The sequence below is a fragment of the Anticarsia gemmatalis genome, chromosome 4, assembly GCF_050436995.1.
Source record: "Anticarsia gemmatalis isolate Benzon Research Colony breed Stoneville strain chromosome 4, ilAntGemm2 primary, whole genome shotgun sequence".
Classification (NCBI taxonomy): domain Eukaryota; kingdom Metazoa; phylum Arthropoda; class Insecta; order Lepidoptera; family Erebidae; genus Anticarsia; species Anticarsia gemmatalis.
Window position 1 is genome coordinate 2,809,053 of NC_134748.1, and position 18,491 is coordinate 2,827,543.

Consider the following 18,491-nt stretch of genomic DNA (forward strand, 5'->3'; position numbering starts at 1 on the left):
CAAGACAGACGGCGCGTAGAGACGGCAGAACACGTTGATAGCCATTTTAGTAGTTCGTATCCGACAGTTCTAGCTACAACATCGCTACGCGTCTCGTTCCCGCGCTCGCCATTTTCCCGCCAAAATAGTGACGTTACTATCGTGTTCAGTGTGAATATGCCTGTGAATTTTTAATTTTATTTTTTAGTTCTTTTTTTAAATTGTGTTAATAAAAAATAAAAATGACGGCCGGCAACGAAGAGCATGAGCCCCTGATCACATCATCTGTTGATAACCAACGAGTTACGTACAGTAATTCCCCACCAGTAAGTATTTACAACTATTTTTTTTTAATTAATATAAATCTGAAAGTATGATATTTTCACTAAGGAAGTGAATTTATTAAAATATGTTCGGCATTATTGTCTTGTAACACGTTTGCATTATTATCTATTCTTAGTTTTACGCACTATTCTACAATGTTTTTACTTTAGGGTCTAACTGATAACATTGAACTGCAACTAAGATATCAAATTATGTAATTGATAACGTATAGACCTAGTGAGATCTAGCACACAGGTCCCATTCGATGATTAGATTCCCAGCCCATTCTAGCTCAATTGAAATTTAATAGGATACGACTAGTAATGAATTCCCTTGCTAAACTTTATTATTATGAAATCTTTTATAACACAGAAGCCCTTTACACATTCTGTAATCGAAGACGAGCCCAATTAATTGAATTAAGTAAGATACAAATCAGAACTTTACGGCTTCTAAAAATTCCATGTGACGTGACATCGTTAAAATTATAATATTAATGTTTTAAATTAAACAGACCGGACTGGACAGTAAATAAATTTAAATATGCCACAAGGCTGTATCTTCGATTCCGTGGGTTAGTAGACGTACAAAAAGTTCAAACTGGTTTGTTTTTATGCACCGGTTTTGTAAGCTTCTACTTATCTATGATTTAGAAGTCCACATTTGGTTTACGGAGCTTTAATTTGAAATAAGCACTAACAAGCAACATTGCATCTCAAAAAAATAGTAAATCTGAATCTTAGAGCTTAGGAACTCCGAACTAAAAATAGGTAAGTAATGTCCTTGGCTTAAGCTTCATCTATAAAAAATCTTTAAACACGATTCGTTATAAATATATTGCGATACAAAACTTAACTTATCTATTATAATATGTAGGTTTGTACGCAAGCCCTACAAATCAATTTAACATCAATATTGAAGCCATCTGTTTTGAACATGGTCGCAACAAAGTCACTGGCCATTCATTGATCGTCTCCAATTCGATACAATAGGCCACTTCCTTTCCTATAAGAAAATATATCTAGGCGACCGTACGCAACGGAAAATAACGCTATAGTGGGTGGTGGGTGCAAAAGCAACACGGTGATTTAATAAAGTAGAAGTTAAAATATATTTACATTTTCTTAGAAATGTTAAAACCAGTTTGTAGATTTTCAGTTCAATGCAGTTTAATCGTACTTTTTTTAGTGTAAATATTAATTTAATTATTGCTTTTGCTCAATTAGATATACGTATTGATCGTATAATGGTCTACTTTGAAGTTTGAAGTTTAGTTCCTGAAGTAATTTCACTATTTTCATCGATAAAAATGCTTTCGAAAATTCAATTGTGCTACCTACAAATTTACCTTTCTGATCTGAACAAAGTTTAATATTACGCAATAAGTAGGCATGTTTTCTCAAATTATAGAGCGCTAACTTACAATCCTTGTAAGCGAAAATTTAAGCATCTTTTCCCGATACTACGACCTTGATTAACAGCACTACTTCTAGAGCTAATTAAAGGTTACATAAATAAATGACTGAAACCTGTTGTTTGTTCACAACTAATAGAATATCAGCACGTGTTTGGACACGAGATACAATAAACTTTTTTCTGAAGCAACGACACATACAAAGACAGCTATGTAGGTGGATTATAAATGACAGAAAAACTCACAAAACAAGAACAATATGTATTCGTTGCCTCTTTGTTAGATACAGTAATAAGAGTGACGATTACACGAGTATTGAGGTTGATATAATTTCGATGATTTCATTTCCAAAGAGGGTTGTCGTTAGGCAGTAACCGGATTTAAAAACATTAACCAAATCCCCTTTATAGCATATTTTTGAGAGGTAACATGTCATTCCGTTCCCACGTAACGTAAGATACATCAAGGAAAATCAATAATTTCTATAATTCAAGGAAAATCAATAATTTCTATAATTCCAAACTTAGCTTCTAGTTCCTTTAAATAACGGAGATATTCGGAACGCCATATTTTCAGAGAACTAGAACCACAAGCACAGAAATATACCTACAACACAATCCTACTTAAAAAAACACATTTTAAAAGTAATGAATATTTATTAGGTAACAATCTTATCGCCTTATAACCAGCTCATAGCGGGCTCAAGACAGCTTAGAACATTACGTAGGGAGGCTTAAGTAACCCGACACTGTTCCGGAAACACACCCCTAATTCCGTGGGGTAATTATACACCAAAATTGAAGGTTTCCTGCAAGAACATGTTTTATTTGGGAAGATTATCAACGCATCAGTGCCAGTTAGAATTTAGTATAAGGTTTCATTTCAAATGTATAAATTACGGGAAGTTCGTGTATTAATTCGGTACGTGACAGGTTTCAGGAAACTCGAAAGCTTTGTCTATTTAATACATGATTGGAATAGAAACCCGAGAGAATATTAGCCGACAGTTACTAATTTAATTGATTAGTGGTGATATTTTTCATATTTTTATTACGGTGAAAGGAATAACAGATCAGAATTTAACTTATTAACTTCGTAAACTTACAAAGCTCTTATTAAGGACCTAGCACTTCTTTACGTAAAGTCTGAGTGTTTACATTTACGAAAATTAGTATTTTAACACTAGAACTAAACAAGCTACTGTCATTGAACAGCTATCTTAATATAACGCAAACATTAGTATTATAAATCACACCACTAATACGAAGCACGTGTAAAATAAAATAACACGAACGTAACAGTTTTCCAGGCGATCAATTTAAAGCTGTTGGAAAACTGATACTCTCACGAGGGGGAAATTGCACTGTCGAAATAAAATCGTGTATGGAAAAGGGAATTAATTGTAAATTGGTATTGAGGGCTTCTTCGGACAATAACTTAAATATTTTTTCAGCAAAATTATTCTTTCTCACATAAGTATTAAAGCGTTATAGTCCTATCTTACCATTTCTAGATTTTCTCACGATCATTTTATTGATTATAACTACTTATGTCATCTAATATGCATAATAAGTGTAAGATTTTAACTTGTTTCCATGGATTTTGACTAAGCAGTCACTGAATCATTTTATAGTCTGACTATTCATAGAATTCTGCACAAAACTTAAAACATTTCATAGCAATTGATGTGCGAAACCATACGACACATGACATAATGGTCGACGGTTAAGGCCCACGGCAACAGCGGCCATCTTCAAACTAAATTGATACCGCGAACAACGACACAACGACACAACATTCACCAGATAATTCAGAAGTTCAAGGCGACACATTCATGAGAATAATCTAAATTATCTATTTAACGTTATCGAGACAGGAACAACTCAAATTACAGACAAGGAATTGTCAAAGATCGATATCTTTTCAAGACGTTTCTTAAATGTCAATGGAGCTGGTAATTTTCCATATTGAATCCACTTACATAATATCACGCCTGTTATATTAGGTTTAGGCAGAGATGTGTGATGTACACCCACGTTTCGCCATTAACATTGTTAGTCCCATGGAATATGGGTTCGAGCTTATTGCCCTGTAACGTGCTCTTTACCAATCTCTGGATTATTATTGAGGATAGTCTAATATGATTTAGAATAAGACCAATAGTACTTTGTCCAACCTGGCTGTCGAACCCAACTGGCGGCTACACAACTGAACGCCCCACAGAGGCAGTCCTCGATATTCAATCAACATTATATCGATCTAGGAAGCTTTTAAGTTAAAATATATGACTGTATTTTTTTGCCTTCCATAAAATAATGTGGATCTTCCAGCCTGAGATAAGATATCAAATTGATACAGATCTATAGACAATCTTATCTTAAATCTATGTATACATAATGTTTGTAGTTCCTAATTAGGTATGATCGGCAATACATTTTAATACAGACTATTTTTATTACACCTCGTTATTCAAGTTCAAAAATAAATTCACAGTCAGATTATTCTACTTACTGATTAATTATTTATTGATACATAAATTAGGCACTGTTGTTCGAATTTAGTGATTTAACATTAGCCTTTCATGAATTTATCTGCTCAATAAAAGAGTCAAGCATATTTTTAGAAATACTGCATCATAATATATTAAAAAAACATTCACGTGCAGGAGTTTTAGTAAATAATAATAAATATAATGTAAATTATTGTACTAAGAAGAAATAAGGTATTTAAAATGTAGTTCAGGCATCATAATAATTCAAGTTAACAGTTTATAAATACAGCTTTTTCGAATACTTCTGCGTAGCTGTCTAATATAAATAATAGCTAGTCTAGCTGCAACAAGATTGATATTCAATGCAATAAAAAGTTGACGTCACTACTAGGAAGGTCTCACGTGCAAACTGAATGAATTAAAAAATATTAAAATAATTTATTTACAAATCATAGTATTAAAATAATTTACAAAATAAGACTACGGTTTTTCAAAAAAGTTAAGTAAACATTCGTGTTGTCAACACCTAATTTAAATGTTAAAAAATAAATAAACAAATATTTACTATGCAAGCTCTAACACAACATATTTGAGATCAATGAACTTCTCACGTTTTGGTGATTACCTAGATTTACTTTATTGATAAGAATGAGGTCAAAAATCTACCTTGAAACTATAAAGGACAAATAAAGCTTTTTTGGTTATTGCAAATTGAAAAATAAATAAAAGCCTTATCAAGCTTATTTTCCGAGAATTCTTTGAGTCTGTTTTCAAAGTTTTTTTGCAATTAAGTACATTAAATTAAATGCAATTTGAATAAGAAGAAACTTCTTTAACGTAACGTAACCGTAGTCAGGCGCATCCATTATTACAAAAAATAATTCGCTTTTTAAAGGTTGACTGTTCTGCACAAAGCTGTAAAACACATTACAACATCGCCTAAGACGAAACCGACGAAACCGATTTAAAAATTTCTTCTCATTTCCCAAGGATGGTCGTACACCAGAGTCATCACCTCGCGGCAGTGCTGGCGAGACGACCCTGGCGATTCCCTCCCACCGCAACTATGGCGCTATTGGCGGCATCGAGAAGGTCACATACACCTGGGCTGACATCAACGCCTTCGCCACAGAGTCTAGGAGCAGGAGCCGAAGGTTCTGGAATTTCTGGAAGCCCTCCACTAGTGGCATGTTCCAACAGAGGAAACAGCTTTTGAGGAATGGTAAGGATATATTATTTTTTTATTACGACTTTTTGCGTTATACTTTTGTCCCATCCTACGTTGGAACCATGGTTTATTGGTTATCTTTTTAATATGTATAAGCCTAATAGTTACTTATTAGTTATTGCAACTGTACACCTAAAACTTTTGTGTGTTCCATCGGCGAAATGGTGGGTTTAATCGTTATCTCTTTAATAGGAATAAGCCTGATACTAGACTAATATTTTATGTATTTGTGATAATTTTATTGTCTTATATAGCTTTTCAAGTTTTATAAATAAGATACGATCGTGAATAGATAATACATCTTAGTTGTTATCTATTGGAATCTCTACGAAGTCGTTTACGGATACTGTGTTAGATTATAACATATTAATAGTCAATGAATACCTTATTCGAAACCTTGTTCTATAACCAACTTAGATATCTTAGTAGATCTAGATAAAAATAAATTACACGATTTATTTATTTTTCGAAACATTAAAGTATCAACAAAAGTCTAGTATTAAAGTCTATTATTATTTTATCCTAAGGTTCAAAACGATACAAGACTTATGTGGCTTTATCATTTCGTTACGACGTTCAAATAACATATTGAAAAATACAAATTAACATAAAAATGCCCAAAGCACCCTATAACCAGCCATCAAGCATTTTGTTAATGAAATATTTTTTCTACAGTAAACGGCGCGGCATACCCCGGCGAACTGCTCGCGATCATGGGCTCATCAGGGGCAGGGAAGACCACGCTCCTCAACACCCTGACATTCCGCACTCCTCAGGGAGTTCTATCCAGTGGTACTAGAGCACTGAACGGCCAGCCAGCCACGCCGGAGGCACTGGCGGCCCTGTCAGCGTATGTACAGCAACAGGACTTGTTTATTGGCACTTTGACTGTTAAAGAACATTTGATCTTTCAGGTAAAATTTACAGCTTTTTTACTTTATTTATTTATTATTTTATTATTTGTGTTAGTGTGAAAGTTGTCGAGTCGACCAAAGACGACATGGCATACAACTGTTATTTTAAATGACAAATTGTGGACTAACTTTTTACGTGGCTGCCGTTAGTACTAATGCTTCTACGGAGCCACCCAGCTATAAAATGTCCGCGCTAAAGGTTGTCTTAGTGCGGACTTTAACATCAGTACCCATGATTGTACATTAGATCGTTGCTTATGTACAATCTTATATGAAAATGAATTACGTATAATATGCTCGCAACTGGTAACTAGTATGACAATGAATTACCAAATTAGAATCTTGTAATGCAACTTGGACAAAATTTTATTCGTGCATATGTTTTTTTATAGTTGTAATTATATAAATAGTATCGACGTTATTAATTATCTACATAGACTTGGACTAAATGCAATTTAAATTCAAAATGAGTTCTAAAGTTCAGTGTATGTTTATTTGAAGTCTAGACCAGACACTAGACAGACAGCCTTCAGAATGCACACTAAAACCTAATACGTCGCTTATAATTTTAATTACTATGCATCTAGGAAGCGTGAGGCAAGCGATTGATAGCTCCGCCCACACGCATGTATATTAATAAAATAGTTAGAATGAACCTTCAAAGTTTTTTATTAATATAAACTGCCTTCTCAAGTCATTATAATGTAATAAATCAATTATGTTATCACGTAATCGTCGCGATGAATGGCTACAAAAATAATCCATGGTTAAAATATGGCTGCTCGATAAATATTTGGACGTTAAAATTTAAATGTAAGCCTACTGAGCGACATAATTAACTAGTTTGTTAGTTGATGTTATGTTATTTTTTATGACACCTATTTTAGTTTCAATAAATTATTCTTATGTCCACATTTTAAATATTATATATCAACGCCGAAGAAATTGTTCGTTTATTTAAATATGCTAATATTAAGAACTGCTATACGCTTATTGAGTATCTCAGTTGACAACTATTTCAATTTGATAGACGTACATAACAGCAGGCTTTGACTTAACGTATTGTTGACCATTATTTTAGAAAAGAAGCAATGTTTACAATAATCGCTATCACGGTATTCAACTGTACATAAAAGCCCCCAAAATTAAGTGATGTAGTGTTATTTAATATGATTGTAGTAATATTGTTGTTTTGTTCTAACAGGCTATGGTGCGTATGGACCGACACATCCCTTATGCTCAACGCATGCGTCGAGTTCAAGAAGTTATATCTGAGGTAAGTTTTACTGAAACAAGATATTGTTTCAGTACACAGAGACGTAAATTGTCATTAGAAATAGCAGGACATAATTGGTATTCAGTAGAGTTTCATGTATATAAAGACTCAAAAGGAGATTAAAATGGCTTATTTACTAATGTGTTTTGTACCGTTTTTGTATATCATATCAATAAAATAGTTACGGGAATTAACGCGAACACGTAATATCTTTAGAATGCCTGACGTTTTAGCGCAGTTTACACTGGCCGCAGTTATAGTCTGACCTTACCATGTAATCTGACTTGAGACTCTTTTTTGATGTTTCATCTTTTCAGACCCAATAAAACATAGGGAAAAATAATGTAAAATTACATTTTGTTTTAAACGATAAATGCATTAGTTTAATGGGTACAAAAGACAAAAACCAAGTATTATAAAATGTTGTTATTTACATTTTTGTGCAATATTTTATTGATGTTTGTTCAAAGTAAACATTTAATGTGAATTAAGCACGTAGTTCTCGTTATCTTTATTAGACAGATTTATCTGTTAAGTGCATTACCAAATGTCACACTGTGTTATTAAACAATGACACATGAATTTGTAAATAATGTCTGGCAACGTCATAATCATAACCAAATAGAATTTGTGCAGTTTTTAACTGTGCCTGGTTGCGTGTGTAATTTTGTTATGCAACTAATTTGTTTCGAGGCTCCATACATTGGTCTTATCTTAGTTATTAGTCAAAAAAATGTTTGATGCCAGCCGAACGATAAAGATCCCAAGAGCAGATGTTTCTGGAATCATATTGTAGCACAGTATCGAATTATGTTACGACCTGTAAAGGTAGATATGTAAGTTTCCAATAAAAAGGATCTCTACTCACTATATCAAGAATCACAGACTGTACGAAACCTACATTCTTTAGCACGCATTTGTATAAAATTCAGACAGAAGAAAACACTGAGTCTCCTTTAAAACCCGGCAATAGTTAAAGAACTTACTGTCTTTAATCTCAAATAATATAACATAAAAAAATAACTAATCTAAATGTCTTTTCTCCTAGTTGGCGCTATCAAAGTGCCAGAACACAGTGATCGGTATACCGGGGCGTCTGAAGGGTATATCTGGGGGAGAGATGAAGAGGCTGTCGTTCGCCAGCGAGGTGCTGACTGACCCTCCACTCATGTTCTGCGACGAACCCACCTCGGGCCTGGACTCTTTTATGGCACAGAACGTGCTGCAGGTTGGTTATTAAATACTGTTAATATAGGGTAAATTAAGTGAGAGTATTTTGATTCTTGAAATATAATACTTTATTGTTATAGTACGTTCTTATTTTTTAAGCAGCTAATTATATCACTTTTAAACATGTAACTTTTAAGCACGCTTACATTTGAGTAACGTTTCAGAATTAAGCTAATTTTGAAGGGAATAAAGAAGGCTACTAGCATTTTGCTTTCGTTTGATTCTTAAAATCAGTAAGCGCATATTTTTTGCAAATGACTTGTACTTATTTAAAATTGAAACTTTAGCGAAGAATTTTCAAATATTGTTTTTGCTAATACGATATCTTCATTAGCAAAAGTATTAAATTAAATTTATCACGTTTTCCAACAGGTACTGAAAGGTCTAGCTCACAAAGGCAAGACAGTGGTATGCACGATCCACCAGCCTTCATCCGAGTTATACGCCATGTTTGACAAACTTCTCATCATGGCTGACGGCAAGGTCGCCTTCCTCGGCTCACCGGACCAGGCTAACGGCTTCTTTAAAGAGTAAGTAGTTGTTTCCTGATATGAGAATGTGTAAGATAGAATGCAGAACATGTTATAGTTCTTCCCAAACTAGTTGCTTTTTTTTGTATCCGGCATTACTTTTTTTAAAGACAACTGCACCAAGATTTGCTCTTGTTGTTGGAACTTTTACAAGCATATAAGCAATGGACACAAAGTACAACCATGTGGGAATCGAACTTATGACCTCTCGACGCAATGGTATCGCCGTGGCGACCTAAACTACTGCGCCACGGAAGCAGTCACTCCCTTTCTAATCTAGCTTCCTTGTCTCGCTCAAAATGATTGTTGCCCAAGAAAGTTGATTAAATTAGTAATAATGTGAACTGAACGTGTTCTTATTATATGATTGGTCGAGGATCCGGTGTCAATGATGACTCACTATTATCTAAATGCGATAGGATTAAAGTTCAGGTTTAGCGTAGACGGCCTCCGTGGCGCAATGGTTTAAGTGGTCGCCATGCCATTACCAGTGAGTCGTGGATTCGATTCCCATACAGAAATAGAGGAATATCTGTGTTAGACAGTTGTTTCGGGTCTGGTTGTACTTTGCATCAATTGTTGTATGTATATTAAAGTCCCCGCGGCACAGAGCAATTTTTTGTGCGGGTGTAGTCTTTTTTCATAACAAACAAATAATATATATAATATTTTTAATGACTGCGACACAGTTTTAAACTAATGCAGTCATTACCGTGCACATAACTGTTTTGTACCAAATCTTTAGTGTTCAAATAAATACATTTTTTTTTTCTTATTTAATATCATACCCATATTAAACTTCCCTCTTTTCCCATAGGCTTGGGGCAGCCTGTCCACCGAACTACAACCCAGCCGACCACTTCATCCAGCTGCTGGCGGGAGTGCCCGGCAGAGAGGAGACGACTAGAACTACCATAGACACGGTGTGCACCGCCTTCGCGAGGTCCGAGATTGGATGCAAGATCGCCGCTGAAGCTGAAAATGCACTATATTTCGAAGTAAGTTTTCAACCTTAAAAATCTTCTTTATGAATTGGTGATATTTTTTTGGTTTATTTTGTTATTTGGTCTTTAGTGTTTTCTTGTCTTTTACTGGTCAAAAATGGTTACACCTTCTATGGAAGCAATTTACGTAATCCTAATATATTTAATTCTCAGACAGAGGTAGAACTTACACTTACTTGTTCTGAAAATTGATGTTTTTGCACAAATTGCAAGTTTTTCTTTATTTTGAACGATGGCATTGTCACAAGAACAATATGTACAGGTTAATTTCAAAAAAATATTAGGAACACACAGCATCTCAAATCTTGTTTCCATACATACAAACATACATGAAATCACCCCTTCTTCCTATAGGGGTAGGCAGAGACCAGAGAACACATATTTCTGTTGTTTCCATATATTTCTAACATGCTAAATCTTCTCTTTAGCGTAAGATAACCTCAGGCTGGGTGGACCCGGCGTGGTCGGAGGCGCTGGCGTTCCGCGCCAAGCGCTCGCCGTACAAGGCGTCGTGGTGGGCACAGTTCAGGGCCGTGCTGTGGCGCTCCTGGCTCTCCGTCACTAAGGAACCTATGCTCATCAAAGTGCGGTTCTTGCAGACTGTTGTAAGTATCTTAATTCCAATTTATTTAGCTAATGACTGACTCAATACTAGGCAATAGGAGATGGCCTAGCTCCTACCTCATTCGAAGGGAGTATTGGAATGTAAAAGTGGCGCTGAATCTACTCCGATGAGTAAGGGCGAGTTGGGGACTTAAATATTTTAAGTTTTAAATATTTGAAAGTAGTTTAATATAGTGTGAATTTCTAATAATAACAACAATTATAGCATAGTCTCCGTTGTTTTGACTTATTGATCTTGATTTTAATATCATCAGCATAAAAAAGATATAATGAGATAATTCGGCATTATCCTTTTCTCTGTGTAAGAATTTCGTAAACAAAAACATAGACTGTTCATTCTGACTATTTCACCAAACCATGATAAATTCTCGTATACTAAGTGCCATGTTATTTGTTCTAGATGGTATCAATCCTGATAGGAGTGATATACTTCGGCCAGCACCTGGACCAGGACGGTGTGATGAACATCAACGGAGCTATCTTCATGTTCCTCACCAACATGACCTTCCAGAACATCTTCGCTGTTATTAACGTAAGAATTATATTTGTTATTAAATTTAGTACATTTAGGAGTACGTACTTATTCATATTCCTTTTAAATTAAAAAGGGAAAGCTCCTGTATCGAAAAGCTTCTCCTACGCTAAGAATGATTTTTGTGTTATGGGGGACGAAAACGTAAGACTTTTTGAAAGAAACGTAAGCGTATCATAAATTTAATATAAATTCATTTATGTAGATAATGATTGAAACATTATTTTCAATCAACCTTAGAGTGACGTAGAGACAAAATGAAGTCTGATTCTTTTGAATGATTTAATATAAAATATACAAAAAACTCAAAGTTAAACCTAAATCTGGGAAATCTACAATAAAGATCACATAATAAGATCGTTTTATTCAGTATCTAAAAAAAAATTATAGATAGTATGACGTTTTAAATTACTTCGAAGTGTTATTTGTTTATCGTAACTCTACATAGTTACAGTGTAATAGCATTAGGCAGGTGTTTATGTGGTAATAGGGCACTTGCATCACGTAGGCGGAACTGGTTTATTAGGGACCGTTACAAAAAACATTTGACAGATTACGATGCGTTAAGTTCGTATACCAGTTATTTATATTAACTGTTATTTGAATTACATTAAATACTATTTGAGAAATTTTAAAAGTAATTAATACTTAGGTATTATGTTTGACTTCTACTTAGCATGTTTGAGTAATGCATAAACCGAATAAAGTAATATCCTCATTACTCGAAATAGAACAAAAACCTTTGAGCAAATATCGCACAATCATGGGCCTATACAAAAACCGCAAGTGCAATTTATTTTTTTAACAAGTAATTACAGTGCTTTAAAAATATTTTTCCGTAGTAAATAATTATAATAACACCTACTACGTAATTGTCGGTTAAAATAAAATAGTTAAAGAGGTAGAATTTGTATCCCCACTGCTAAGAAAAAGGGTGTTCCGTATGAAAGCTCACGATTCTTCCAATACCAGATATTTAAATGTGTTTGTACCTTACAATTACAACTTAAAATAATGTCTATATATTTTTTTATTATTGTAAATATTTTCTTTTTGTTAATTAGCCATAGTTTAGTTAAGTACATAACAAAGATATTAAATAAAAAACTAAAACAGTTAATTTATAAATAATATCTTTTCTGGCCACCAGGTATTCTGTTCCGAGCTGCCAATCTTCATTCGCGAGCATCACTCAGGGATGTACCGGGCCGACGTGTACTTCTTATCAAAGACGTTGGCAGAAGCGCCGGTGTTCGCGACGATACCGCTAGTGTTCACGACCATAGCGTACTACATGATAGGCCTCAACCCTGAGCCGAAGCGGTTCTTCATCGCGTCGGGACTGGCTGCCCTGATTACTAATGTTGCTACTTCATTTGGTGAGTTCTATTTTTATTACTTACTAGCTTTAACGCGGCTTTACCGGCGTGGAATTTTAATCCCTTCGGGGAGGAATTTCCAAAAATCTTTTCTTAGTTGCTCCTCTATACTTGCCGAGGAAGCTACATACCAAATTTCTACCATCTACGCTCAGTAGTTTACGCTGTGTGTCGTCCATCAGTCAGTCAGTCACTCAGCAACGGAAGGGTTATATTATATAGCTATGGATTAGCGCATTTCCGCGACTTTGTCTGCGTAAAAAGATTTTCCGGGGTGAAAATTTACTTATAGGCTATTTGTAAACAAAGTTTCATCAAAATCCGTCAATAACTTTTGGCGTGAATAAGTAACAAACATCCAATAAATTAGAAAATTCAGAAATGGATTGAATTAACTTTTCTTTATGAACCACTTTTTCAAAATCAAATAATTTTGATGTTTATTTTTGTCAGGATAGTTGTTATGAGAAATTCAGGCACAAAGCACATTTTTCTTGATATTCCGTATATTAATCAAGATTAACCCCAATTGCCTTCGCCTTAGCTTCCTTGCAAAGAACAAAAGTTTTCTTTGAAGTTTTTGTATTGGTTTAGGATCTTTTGCTCTACATTGAGATAAAAAGCTCATTGTATCTATACAAAACCACGTGACTAGTTACTATACAAAAACAGTAGGCGTTACCTTTGTATAAAATGTGGAACTTAATAATACTAGTTACGCAACTATAACCAAACTACTCTATAAAAAAATCTCGGCTCTCCAATTATGTCGGGCCGAGGTCACAAGCGTCCCCGCGCTACAAGCTCTTAACAAATATTGTGCAACACAACACATACGAGATGTACAGAAGAAAACTCTTTCTAATAAATAAGACCTTTAATTATTTATACAAGAACATTTAAAATTAATGAAAATACTGAAAAAAAAATAGGAAATTTTACACACGATCATTTGATTCCAAACTAAGCAGAACTTAGAATAGATAGAATCATTATATAGGTAGATGAATAGCCAGGCTTAGAACTGACACTGTTGCTAATCACACAAATATTGGTCCCGGATGGGATCCGAGCCAACCACACGCGGCGCTATGGTTATTGCGGCGAGGTGACCACGTTAACCACGGCGCCAAACTAAGCTAAACTGTACAAAATATTATGCAATGAAAAGAAATGAAAAGGAAAATGGTAGAGTGTGCTATGCGTCGAAGTACAAGAATGATTCAAGGAAGTTCTTTGGTTTGATAATTATGTCAAATCTACATATAAAAACGATTTTAAATAAGCCCTGATATATGAGTCCGCTACTTAGAAAACTCGATTTCGATTTCTCGTTTCAAAGCGTAATCTCTTTCTTAATTAAATTGTCTGATTAATCTATAATTTTAAAGAAACCTGTTGTGGTTTCTTTGGTGGTCTATCTAGAATTTTAAAATATATTGCTAATTTATTCTATCTAGGCCTAAATTCTATTTTAGCGACCGGATAACGAGTATATTACTCCTTTTCATATTATTTTATGGTGTAGGTGTAAAATATTTTCGTAAAAATAAAAGTAGATTTGTTTTTAAAGAAAAGCCAAAAAAGTCAATTACAATGTAAAAGCCTTGCAGCATTGCCTTGAGCTTAACCACTGCCATGAGCCTTTAATATATCGTCCCACTGTTGGGCAAAGTCCTGTTATCTTATAGGATCGATTTCAAATGTAACTGATTAGAACTAGAAACAATCGAAATACTAATAAGCAGACCATTGTTTTAACTTTCGTGAGTCTATAGTAAACATTGAACTTTTATGACGCTCAGCCGTCATGGTTTTTTTAACGTTACAAAACTGGTTTTCAACCATAACTAAATATTTCGGAACGTAACATTTCCGTGGAATGTAGCTTTATCTTGGGAGCTTAACGTCTGTCACTGGCTGGATACAACAGGCCTTGAACTAAAAAAAATGTTGTTGCTTTATTTAAAATTCTAATTAACTTTTTAAACGTGTTTTAAATTAGGATTTCTGGGTATTCAGCTGAGGAATAAATACTACACGTGCAACATTTTTTTTTGGAAAATTAGCATTTAAAGTTGCCTAACAAAAAAATATTCTCGAGTAGTTTTTTATTCGTAACAGTATATCAATAAATCTATTTCCCCTAGTTTCGCGATATTAATATGAAATCCGATACAAATTTCTCTACACCACAGCTTCTCAAATATCGTGCAATCTATGTTACGGTTTTCTGTGGTTTACCATCATGTTTACATAACAAAAGTTTGTTTATAAAGCTTTATATTTCACGAAAGACCTATAACCTGAAATAACCTTTATTTTTTTTGCCAGACACCATCTTTTTTACGCTGGATTAGTCTTATAAAAAATATCTAAAACGTTTACTCCAATAAAATGTTTAATTAATAAATCAAGCTCATCCGTGGTTAAATCGTTTTATTGTTTAATTGCACATTCAAATTAACATGGGTATCTTAACCTGTCACGTAATTTTACACACAAAAACTTATAGCAAAATAAAAATATCTTACTCGTGTCTAAGTCGACTTTTATAGAGGAAACATTGAACCCGTATAATATAAAATAATTTTATCTTTTTAAAATTAAGTATAAAAAAATGTACAAAACCATTGTCTGCTATACTCATTGCAGTTATTTACTCATAGTTCCCTCTTTAAACTAGTAGCCATTAGCAGCAATAAAACTATTTAGGGTCCATTTCTGGGCTCGCGGGTTCGGACTCTCCCCTCGTAATAAAGTATAGTAGGTATATAAAATATATATAAAGTATACATAAAGTAGAGGTTAGGCTTGGCGTCAACCAATCTAGCTAAGTAACTTCTGGTAGCAAAAGTGAAGGATATATTGTGTAAATTACATTATTCAATAATTGTATGTGTTTGTGCAGGTTATCTGATATCATGTGCGAGCAACAGCGTGAGCATGGCAGCATCCGTCGGACCTCCGATCATCATTCCCTTCATGTTGTTCGGTGGATTCTTCCTCAACTCTGGGTAAGTTTATTTTCACCATGATATTATATTATTACTAAGGCCACCCGCGACTTTGTCCGCGTGGAAACCCTTCTCGTGAAAATCCCACGGGAGCTCCGGTATAAAAAGTAGCCTATGTGTTATTCTGGGTCTTCAGCTACCAAACCAAATTTCATTTTGCTATTTGGCTACAACGACCAGTCTCATTTAGCCTGCGATCGCAGCCATCTAAGTTTAGGCTAGCAGTTAGGACTTCATGACAAATAAATGCTGGATAAAATATAACCTAAAAACGGCAATTGAATACATTAGATGCACCACATAGAAGAAGTCACCACTTCGACACCCAAGGTTTGAAATAATATATCAATATTCCACAAATAAACGGCCATAAGTGATAGAAAATCATAGTTTTCTAGTGTCTAAAGCACTCAGATGTTTGATTTTGTTCTATAGAAAATGTTATTTAACAATGTTTATACGTAGAAGTAAAATCTATATTTTTAAACAAAAATATATGGTGAGACCGTAGGTAAATATATTTCAAGTAAAAATAATGACGTAACTATTATCATGAGTCAAAATAACTTTCTTTAACTGGTAAAATTTATGTATCAGGAAAAACCCTGTTTGTAGCAATTAAATTAAACTGTATCTAAATAATACCTAAACAAACTATTGCCATGGAAAATAAAGTCTTATCTTACAATTAATGTAAAAAATATTCAGAAGTTATTCATGAAAACGTAAGTTAATTTTACTTATTTTGTAAATAGATATGTTTATCTTAAGGCACATTTTTGTTTTAAGTCTTTATATAAAACCAGTTCTTAGAGATAGTTCACGAAATAAATAAATGCTTAATTTTTAATCAAATACGTGATAAAAGTCCAAGTAAAAGTAAATGAGGTATTAAATGATTGTTTGTAACGATCGTACCAAGTGCGTGCTTTGAAATCTGCCTACCCTATAGGAAAAAGGCATTAGTTGTATATTATGTATGTATGTATGTATGTATGTAAGAGTGTTTAATAATTTAACAAAAATAACTTTTAGAAGCAGAATTCAGAAAGGAAATAAAAACTAAAGTTAATTTCACAAATGTAAATTTTCCGCCAAGTTCAAATCATTGAACCTATATTTCATGACACACTTTTTGCTTACAGATCGGTGCCTCCGTATCTTGGCTGGATATCTTACTTGTCGTGGTTCCACTACGGCAACGAAGCTCTCCTGGTCAACCAGTGGTCCGGAGTGGAGACTATCGCCTGCACGAGGGAGAACTTCACTTGCCCAGCGTCTGGACAAGTTGTACTCGATACGCTTAGCTTTTCTGAGGTGAGATATTAAAAACTAGGCATATCGCTTAAAATATGTTACAATTTTGTTATGTGATCTCTATCACATAACAAAATTGTTCCTAAGTAACGAAACAGAAATTCTAATAGGTTGGTGAAACCGTTTAAAAATATTAATGCTTGTTTTTTTTAGTTTAGTTTAGTTAGTAATAAATATTATAGCCACGGTAAAACGTCATGCCACTTTTCAACTCAAAGTATCGCCGTAATTTTGACTGTGGACAAAAAGAAAAAAGTACCTTTAACTATATTTTCACCAATCCATCAGACAGCCAAGATGATAACGAATTGTTCACAATCAACTAGCTTGACTTTGAATTCGTTATCAACGCAGTAAAAAATCTTCCTGTTGAAATAATTGTACTAATTTTACGTATTTTTTCCAGGATGACTTCGCAATGGACATCGTAAGCATGATCCTGCTATTCATCGGGTTCAGATTCCTCGCGTACCTCGCCCTCCTGTACCGCGCACGCAGAGCCAAGTGACGACATACAGCTAAATAATAGGACAATAACTAATTCTGTTAATTTAAGGACTTGGCTTACCTCACTGCCGTGCGCCTAGTTAAGAGTGTAACTGCGTATTCTGCTTAGCTTATAGCCTGATAACTTAGTAGAGACCTTTGGTATGCACGATTTATCCAGATTATAATTAATAATTTGATATATTAGATATTGTATTTGCAGCAAACAGCCAAATATCCGCTGCATATGCCTACAGGTCTAAATATATAATTTAGTACACCTCCGCTACCTATAAGTCTCTCTACTAAATTGTCAAACTATAGTAATGTGTATATAAGTTTATATAGAAAAATATAATGTCGGATAATTTTAAAGTTAATTTGTAAAATAGCCAATCTTGAAAGTTCGTTTGATTAAATGTATTTAATTTTAATCGCAGCGATACAATATGATGAGCAATTTAGTTGTCATGTAAGTAATTATAAATATTGTTAATTATATCTTGTTTTTATAAATGGTTGTTTTATTTCTAAAGAAAAACGTCGTGTTTGTTTACCTGTTATTTAAAGAAAAAACTTTGACGGAATGTTAAATATGGGTTGAAAATAAAACAAAGGAGATGACAGATGTCTACTTTTTAGAAATAGTAAAAATATTATTTGGAGTAACCTCTGAAAGTATTTTTAAATAAATATACCTAAGTACACAAAAATATAAAATAAAATGAACTTAGCATTCTGCTCAC

At 33.9% G+C, this 18,491-nt stretch overlaps 1 protein-coding gene across 1 annotated transcript; it reads left to right on the forward strand.

Moving 5' to 3' along the window:
- w (eye pigment precursor family transporter white) lies at positions 1-18,228 on the forward strand. The gene is made up of 13 exons (XM_076113125.1): positions 1-305; positions 5,199-5,430; positions 6,112-6,350; positions 7,555-7,626; positions 8,675-8,854; positions 9,229-9,386; positions 10,204-10,384; positions 10,819-10,995; positions 11,415-11,546; positions 12,697-12,925; positions 15,837-15,942; positions 17,088-17,259; positions 17,666-18,228. Exons 1-13 carry the CDS (start codon positions 222-224, stop codon positions 17,765-17,767), a joined length of 2,064 nt encoding a protein of 687 aa, XP_075969240.1. The 5' UTR covers positions 1-221; the 3' UTR covers positions 17,768-18,228.
- Positions 18,229-18,491: the final 263 nt, after the last annotated feature.